This window comes from Mytilus californianus, unplaced genomic scaffold (assembly GCF_021869535.1).
Source record: "Mytilus californianus isolate M0D057914Y unplaced genomic scaffold, xbMytCali1.0.p SCAF_28, whole genome shotgun sequence".
Classification (NCBI taxonomy): Eukaryota; Metazoa; Mollusca; class Bivalvia; order Mytilida; family Mytilidae; genus Mytilus; species Mytilus californianus.
In genome coordinates, this window is record NW_026262677.1 from 2,014,677 (window position 1) to 2,024,537 (window position 9,861).

At 32.4% G+C, this 9,861-nt stretch overlaps 1 protein-coding gene across 6 annotated transcripts in view; it reads left to right on the forward strand.

Moving 5' to 3' along the window:
- LOC127732814 (uncharacterized) overlaps nt 1-1,812 on the forward strand; it is a 55,693-nt gene extending 53,881 nt beyond the window's left edge. For all 6 annotated transcript variants that reach the window (XM_052241982.1, XM_052241983.1, XM_052241985.1 and 3 more), the window contains exon 6: nt 878-1,812. In XM_052241982.1, the coding sequence (XP_052097942.1) occupies nt 878-1,164 (287 nt within the window). In that variant the 3' untranslated portion in view covers nt 1,165-1,812. The remainder of the gene's footprint in view (nt 1-877) is intronic.
- The last annotated feature ends 8,049 nt before the right edge of the window (nt 1,813-9,861 follow it).

The following is a 9,861-nucleotide window of genomic DNA, read 5'->3' on the forward strand; positions in this document are numbered from 1 at the left end:
GTTGGGTTCTCTTAAAAGTGTTTCTCAGTTAATGATTGATTGCTGGTTGCTTTCATCCATTGAAAAATATTTCAAAGACAAAATGATCCGTTTAGTATATGGTGGTATCAGGGACACCTGTACTCTTTCCAGTAAGAAAGATAAGAAACAAATTACATTAAAAAAAAATGTCCTCAAACATAAATAAAAACATTCAAATGTTTTAAGATTCTTAAAAAATGCTTATTAACTAACCGGTAAAATGTAAATACATAATATACATTTCCGAATGTTATTGATAAAGCTGCTTGTTAAACACATGCATTAACTGGTAATAGAATATGCATATTTCACTTCTGATACATTTTTTTAGACGATCATATCCTTTTTGTTTCATGCATTAGGGTAAATCTTTCTTGTATAAGAAGTGCTTACATACATGTTTTTGTTTTAGTTTGATACAAATTGATAAAAGAATAAATACTATCATGATAATGCTTGCATACATGTTTTCGTTTTAGATTGATACAAATTGATAAAAGAATAAATACTATCATGATAATGCACAACCCTGCAGTGATACGATGTGTCACATTTACCGAGATACGTTTTACCGGTCCATCTTCTTAAGACAAAAGAATTGCCGATTATCTTACATATACTAATATTTTGACCGAGGTTTGGTTTTAATATTGGACGATGCATGTACAGAAAAAGACGACTACTCTGCCGTCGTAAATGTTCTCACTTCGTTTGGAATCAACAATTTTCCCTTGTGACTTTTTCTTTGTTGATGTGTTTATAATTAATTGACGCGTTTGAACATTTTTAACTTCTCGTGTCTCTTACTTATGATCAACAAAGTGTTAACTTTTTAATCAAGTTTTATTTGTTCTAGATGTGGCAGACTCGCTGCATGACATACCAAGCGACGATGTATTGAAGGAGGTAGCACAACGCATCGGAAATCGTGCTATCCAGTTGGGCATTGAACTAGGACTCAGCTTTAATGAATTACAAGAATCAATGGTCGAATATTCAAGAAACATGTTTGATCAGACTTATGACATATTACGTAAATGGAAAGCTAATTCAAGTGTAAAAACAGTTTACTCCCTTGTTGTTGCTTTGAAACGTGTGGCTCCATCCTGTGCAAATTATTTAAGAGAAAAATTTGTGCGATAGCCAATATTGTTGTTCTTGTTGCAACGCCTACATACTAACATGATATATTGGTTAAACAAATTAAAAAAAAGTTTTAAAGGTAAAATTGTACGGATTTGACTAACGCAGTATGCAAATTAAAGAAAAGGGAAAACAATAAAGGAAAGGAATACCAACTTGAAAGCAACTGCATTATATAAATCTTCATCAAAATAAAAGATCAGTTATTAAGCATGGTTTACTAGAATAAGACATCAATAAATTCAGGTCTTTAAAGATTTTTGAAAGATTGTCACCAGTTCAAGTTATACTACAACTTTTGCGATTAAGAACCATGAATATATCACCATTTATCTTTTTTTTAATGCCATTTATATTTAAACTAAAAATTAATATGTGTTCATCATATTTAGTCAAAACATATGCCGCTAACAAAATATTTTCATTTGAAAATTTCGCAAACTGTACACCCTGTTTCGTTGAGACATTCGATATCGTATGAATGTATAATCTTTTCCTTTAAAAAGTAATTTGTAAATATGTCAATAAAAGAAAGACAAACAATCGTTAGCCAAATAAACTTCACTAACATTCTTCACCAGTCATTGGTCATAAAAATGGTATCTTCATTTTATGTAGTTTGTTTTTCAAATAAATGACAAAACATTATCGATAAATTGTTTAATTAATGTATAATTTTGACTACTTGTTGAAGTATCATATCATTTTAACTAATAGTATGTATTAGTTGGAATAGAAATCAGTGTCGCCATTAATAATGTAAATAGTTCAATTACGGTAAGCGCTTTTGTGCTGTTTTTATATTAGCATAATGTAATGGTAAAGTACAGGATATACCAGGGAGGCAATCACAAAAAGAACTGATCCAAAAAAAATCAAACAACATCATGACAAAAAAGAAAAATAGACGAAGACGCAAAAAACACTCCACAAATAAACTTTACTGAAAAATACTCATCAGTAACACTGGTTTATGTCGAGCCTGCAATTTTTGTTGCAGAAAGCTCGACATAGGGATAGTGATCCGGCGGCGGCGACGGCTACGGCGGCGGCGTTAGCTAACTTCTTAAAAGCTTTATATTTAGAAGGTGGAAGACCTGGATGCTTCATACTTTGTATATAGATGCCTCATGTTACGAAGTTTCCGTCTGTCACATGTCCATTGTCCTTGACCTCATTTTCATGGTTCAGTGACTACTTGAAAAAAAAGTTAAGATTTTTTGTAATGTATATTCTCTCTTATTATGAGTAATAGGATAACTATATTTGGTATGTGCGTACCTTGCAAGGTCCTCATGCGCGTCAGACAGTTTTCACTTCACCTCGACCTCATTTCATGGATCAGTGAACAAGGTAACGTTTTGGTGGTCAAGTCCATATCTCAGATACTATAGGCAAAAGGTCTAGTATATTCGGTGTATGGAAGGACTGTAAGGTGTACATGTTCAACTGGCAGGTGTCATCTGACCTTTACCTCATTTTCATGGTTCAGTGGTTATAGTTAAGTTTTTGTGTTTTGGTTTAATTTTCTTATACTGTATGCAATAGGTCTACTATATTTGGTGTATGGAATGATTGTAAGGTGTACATGTCTAGTTGGCAGGTGTCATCTGACCTTGACCTCATTTTCATGGTTCAGTGGTCAAAGTTAAGTTTTTGAGTTTTGGTCTTTTTTTCTAATACTATATGCAATAGGTCAACTATATTTGGTGTATTGAAATATTTTATGATGTACATGTCAGGTTCATAGTTTTATTTGACCTTGACCTCATTGTCACGGTTCATTGCTCAGTGTAAAGTTTTTGTGTTTTGGTCTGTTTTTCTTAAACTATAAGCAATAAGTCAACTATGTTTGTTGTATGGAAGAATTGTAAGCTGTACATGTCTGCCTGACATGATTCATATGACCTTGACCTCATTTTCATAGTTCATTTGTCAATGTTTAGTTTTCTGGGTTAAGTCTGTTTCTTATTTGATGTGTTTCAGCTTTTGATTTAGCCATTTGAATAGGGACTTTCCAGTTTGAAATTTCCTTGGAGTTCGGTATTTTTGTTATTTTACTCTTTACGTGATTAGGCCATTTTCTCAGATACTGTTAGCAATAGGTCAACTATATTTAGTGTATTGAATGATTGTAAGGTGTACATGTATTTCTTGTTTAGTTTATATGACCTTGACCTCATTTTCTTGGATCATGTTAAGTTTATGTGATAGTTGTAGTAAAGCTTTATATTTAGGACTATCAACATAATATCAATGATTAGTAAAGAAGGCGAGACATTTCAGCGTATGCACTCTTGTATATTATAATCATATGACTTCACCAAATTTATACACTGCCAGAAATTGGTAATTTAATTATCTAAAAACTTGGCCAAATGTAGGATAATACAAATTTATGCGTATCATCATATGCGCCGAAAGGTTAACAGTTCCTGCTCCACCTTTGACATCACTATGATACTTCCGTGCTATTCGATACGAATTTTCCAGTGATAAAACATCAAACATAGCAGATTGGTACATATATATTGTCAAACCCTATGACATCATTGGTATCTTCCGTTTGTAAGTGGATTACGGCCCTGAACGCACAGCATTCATTCGGTGGATGCTTCGTCTTTTACAGAATGCTACGATTTTATAGACGTATGGCGTGTAAAATTTGTTTGGGTCCTATGACTGGATTTGGTGATTTTAGTATAATCAAGATAGTTCTCTCGTTAAATAATTCAACATTTGGTGACTATGTCGAACGCATCTATCCCATCGAACTAGAGATAAAGGATACAACAGATACAGTTAAGTCTGCCTCATATCTTCACTTACATCAAGAAACTGACAATAAGGGTCTGTTGAAAACAAAACTTTGCGTCAAAAGAGATGATTTCAGCTTCCCAGTTGGGAACTTTCCATTTCTATGTAGCAACATTCCAGCAGCGCCTGTATATACCCTGTATACCACCATTCCCCATATGAAATTGAAAAATCGTCTAAAAGAAATAATCCACAATGCTTTTCAACATAAAAATGGTAGCATACGCTATACATTTATTACTTTGGGATACCATACGGCATATTTTGTTAATAGTGAACAAAAAGGTAAAACATGCTACACAGAGGAACAAGTGGTCAGTATGCTGGAGTTTCTTATTGACAACATATTTGTTGAATTTGGAGGTAGAATTTTTCAACAAATTGTCGGCATTCCTATGGGAACAAACTGTGCGCCTCTCCTTGCCGACCTTTTCTTATTTTCATATGAATCGGAGTTCCTTCAGACTCTTTTCAAAAACAAGAAGATCAAAGAAGCCAGGTCATTTAATTTCACATTCAGATATATTGATGATGTTCTTTCCATTAACAATCCAAACTTTTCTGATTGGGTTCCATTAATAATAATTAATATCCCCCAGAACTAGAATTTAAAAGAAACAACAGATACTGCTTCCTCCGCCTCATTTTTAGACTTATACCTCGAATTTTACATACACGGTCATCTCAGTACCAGAATCTATGACAAACGAGACGATTTTAATTTTGAAATTATCAAAATCCCCCACCTTAGTAGCAATATACCAACTTCACCTGTATATGGGATTTACATTTCCCAAATTATTCGGTATTCAAGAGCTTGCAGCTCCTTCTCAGACTTTGTAAAACGTCACCAGTATCAAAGTAGAAAGTTAATGAACCAGGGATAAGTCAAAGAACGTCTCGTCCTTTTTCTAAAAAAATCATTGGAAGGTGCCAAGACCTTGTTGATAAATATTCTGCATCAATTTCACAAATAGTACACGATGGTCTTGAAGTATAGATTCTGGGTACTGACGTTGTTTATTATCTTAATAACGTGTAATAGTATTTTTTTGTACGACTTTGCCCCCAGCAGAGCTATAGAAAAAATAGTACATTAACGGTTGTTACACGGACACTTTTTAGATGGTACACGGACACTTTTTAGTTGTTACACGGACATTTTGTATGAATAGAATCACTCGTGCATGATCAGTCAGTTCATGGGCACTTTAAATTTCAATCAGATTTGAACTTTTTGTTTCACCGACATATTTCCTGTCTTTTTAATTAAAATATTTACGTTAGTATCAATAACTATATTTTGTTCTTACAATTCCAGTAAATTACTATTCATATCAGTCATCTGCTTGACACAATATATTTTGTCTCATAAAATTGGGGATCAAAATATTTTTTGAGCAAAAAAACCATAACCCCCCCTTTTGAAGTTAAATGGTCAATTCCTTAGACTACAAAATAATGTTCTGATTCCTGATTTTCTGAATAGCGTATATACTAGTGCCAATTTCGAAAAATAAATATTTGGGTGATAGCGTTGAAAAACTAAATAAATTTCTTACTCAGAAAAGAACATACCCCCTTTTTGAAGCTAAATGGTCGGTCCGTAAATGTATTTTTTTTTTCAAGACATGAATAGTATTCTGCAAGTAAAGAAATGCCGGCACCGACGTTTATATTTCAATAAAAAAGACAGGAAATATATATAAAAAATCAAATCTAATCAAAAGATAAAATCCCTATCAACTCACCAATGCACGATTGATCCTATGGATAAAAAGTGTCCGTGTAATACATGTTCAAATAGGCAGCAAATTTTGAAGAAAATCATTCAACTTATGTCATCAATTTTGGACGGTAAGCTGCGATTGGATCATAAAGTGACACGTGTTTAATCCTGCTCAACACTAACAGAGACATATAAAAACCTATAAGCATGATTTTTTTAAAATCCAAAATATATGCCTATATATCTCTAATAACAAGACGAAATCCATTTTTCATAACATTTCATTCACTAATGGAATAGGAAATTCATTCTTTTGATACATTTATATTGTTATTGACTTCATCAGTATTGAATTAATATATATTGAATTCATATATTTGACGGCAAACGTACAAAAAGAAGAATCAAGCCTGTTTATTTTAAATTTATTTTACCCCCCCACCCCCACCCCCTTTCCGTTTTTCCCCAATAAAAATCAAATGGTAGCTTGCTTACCTAATTTTTTTTCATACATTGCTTACTTGCGAAGTTGCATTTTAAAAAGTCTCAAATATGTGCAACATTCATCTTTTACTTGAAATGGTTATTTTGTATAAAGTTATTAGATTCTTGAATTTTTGAGAAAAAAAACTCGGCTGAAGGGAAGTGAATAAAATTGTTTTAACTGTCACTTAGTAACTTACATTAACTTGTATATGGCCATTTAAGTTTCTAATATGTTTAGTTTTGCTACTTCTTCTAAATGCAAAATGTACTTCTTCTTTCTTGAAACGTCGTACAAGTCAGATACAAAACAAAAGTAACAAAAAACAGGCCGGAAACAACCTGCCCTATAGTTTTTCTGCACTTGTAGTCAGGTCAAGGTCCTCGGCTATCGCCTCGTACCTTGACCTGACTACTTGTGCAGAAAAACTATCCGGCAACGGTTGTTACCGGCCTGTTTCTTTGTTATCTTTGTATTGTATCTAATACTTATTTGTCTTTATGAATATAACTTTTAGTTTTTAGTCTGTTTTTGATGATATCCATTTGGCGTGGCTCTGTACTTATACATCCCGTCATTGTGTTATTGTTCTATGATAACTTTTGTATTCTTGTCATTTATTTTTGCTTATGTGCTTTGTCTATATGCCTTTTTGTGTTTCTTTTCAACATATGAGGTAGCTCTGTACTTATACATCCCGTCGTGTTATTGTTCTATGATAATTTTTGTATTCTTGTCTAATGTGCTTTGTCTATATGTCTTTTTGTGTTTCTACAATACATATGATGTCGCTCTGTACTTTTACATCCCGTCATTGTGTTATTGTGCTATTGTAAATTTTTTGTATTCTTGTCTTTCATTTTTGTAATGTGCTTTGTCTAGATTAGGGACTTTCCGTTTTGAATTTTCCTAGAAGCTCAGAATTTTTTTGATTTTACTTTTTATATTACAGATGTCCAAAACCAGTCAGTCCATTTTTGAATAAAACAAGCAAGAAAGAGAATGTGTCCATAGTACACGGCAGTGGCGGATCCAGAAATTTTCATAAGAGAGGGCCCACTGACTGCTTAAGAGGGGGCCCGCTCCAGTCATGCTTTAGTGATTCCCTATATAATCAACCAATTTTTTCCCACAAAAGGGGGGGGGGCCAGGCCCCTTGAAAAACCCTCTAAATCCGCCTCTGCACGGATGCCCTACTCGCATTTTAATTTTCTATGTTTAATGGACCGTGAAATTGGGGTCTAAACTCTAATTTGGCATTAAAATTAGAAAGATCATATCATTTATGTACTAAGTTTCAAGTTGATTGGACTTAAACTTCATCAAAAACTAACTTGACCAAAAACTTTAACCTGAAGCGGGACAGACGGACAGACGAACAAACCAATGGACCCACAGACCTAAAACATAATGCCCATAGGTGGGGCATAAATAGCATAACTTTTGATCAACATAAGGCAGTGTAAAGCTTTAAGTCCAGTAATGAGTTACTCTTAAATTGTGGAACTCAGTAGTAATGTGCTTTACCAAAGCTAACTCATGCACTGAGCCTAGAAATCATTACATAGATTTGACTTTCTAAAACATTAAATACTTATATATTTAGGTCTTAAATCTGATAATGTAAACTTTTCCAAATCATTCATCTGGAGTTTTCAAAAATGCTTCTTTATTTTTCTTCACATATAAAGCTGTATGAGCTCACCTTTTTAGCATTGCTTGCTGCACTCATTAAAAAAACATATGAACTCACCTAAACAATCTTGTAATCAAATTGAAAACAGCAAAAGTAAACATATAAATGCTAACTTGCAGCTTTTATCATCAGTTATTACCATAATTTACCTTTTTTTTAAATTCATAAACTGGTAACTCAAAACAGAAATATAGTCTAAAATATTTGTTGAAATAAAGAAATAAATAAATTAACAAAACAAAAGCATTTAGTAATTTATTATTTACTACAGCAATGTAAGATAACATACATAATGATAATTCTTATAAAAGTTTAACTTTCTTATTTTCAGTATTGTTGAACTACTTGTCTCCCTATGCACAATAATGATGGGCAGTAAAATATATGAATAAATGTCCAGTATTTATTGTACTGTGTCTACAACTACTCTAGCTGAGAAAGGATATATAGGCTGAATAACAGGAATTTATTAATGCATATCCATGCTAGATTGTAGATGTTAGAATAAAGGGACTAAAAATACAGATACATTTTAATTGTTCCCAGAAAAACCATTTAAAGTGATTTTACTACTAACTACCCTGTATAAAATTATGTACATTTATTTATTTATGTCACACTTACATGAGTAAGGGCATTAATTTTTCTGGTCTTTGCGTCCAGCTGTTTGTCTGTAAGTCTGTCCAATATCAGGTTTAAGTTTTTTTTAAGACCCATTGGTGGCCTTTAGCTGTTTTCTGCTCTTTGGTCAGGTTGATGTCTCTTTGACGTATTCCCCATTTCCATTCTCAATTTTATTCCATAAAGATGAATTCACATCAACTTGAAATGTAGTCCATGTGTTCATTTTAATTAAGATTTTAACAGAATAAAATGTGAGATTTGTACATTTCGTACATCTGTAAATGCTAAATACATTTTGAAAGCCTTTTAGTTTGCAGATCATTTAAGGGAACTTTTTTTGGTGTCTTATTATTAATAAATATGTACATTTTTAACATAAACTCTTCCAACTGTTAAATTATTTCATGTAGATTCATCAATTTCAGAGAAAATAAATAATCTATTGCAGCAGACATCAACATATAGATAATGGACAAAATAGTAATAAATAATAAAATAACAATCAGGGTTCTTACTAAGGCCCCTCCATGAGTCCTGGACTCATGAAAATCTGTCTGAAATTGTCGTTTTCAAAACTGGTGAGTCAAAAGATATATGAAGATTATAAAATGTTGTATCCACTGAACACACATATCATCATTTTATAGCAAAATTTAAAAAAATAATCTAAATCTGATGGTATTTCCTTGCTCTATGTTGTAATGGACACTGAAATATTAAATAATATAGGGATAAAATTTCTTCTTTTCACTGTTGATATCACCATGGCAAAAACAGGAAGAGTCCCTTGACTTGTTAGGAATGTGTGAACCTTAGATTGCTTTAAAAAATAATCAATTAATCAAAGTCCCTGGACCTGTTTTGTCATACAAAAATCCTTAGTGAGAACCCTGGTTTAACAATGAAATTGAAAGACATACTTCAAAATGTTGGCAATTATGCAAAGCTGTATATTAAGTATCAATATTAAGTATATATGGCACTATGTAATACAAAACAAATAAATACATTGCTTTGGATGTCACCTGCAGGTTTAATCAAGAATTGCTGTTGTCATAAAATTCTAAATATAACAACAGATACACAAGTTACTGTGGATTCATTATTATTCGTTGGAAATCAATTTTCGTGGGTTTCGTGGAAAAAGTTGAACCACGAATTCAAATGTTCAACGAATTACAAATTTTCTATAGGCTTTGTATGCAGAGATTGGCAAAACCACGAAATCAAATATCCATGAAAATGCAAGTTTTCCTCAATCCACGAAAATTGATACCCACAAAAATAAATGAATCCACAGTAACTTAAATTTCTTGGCAATAATTTACAATCTTAATTTGTAATTGT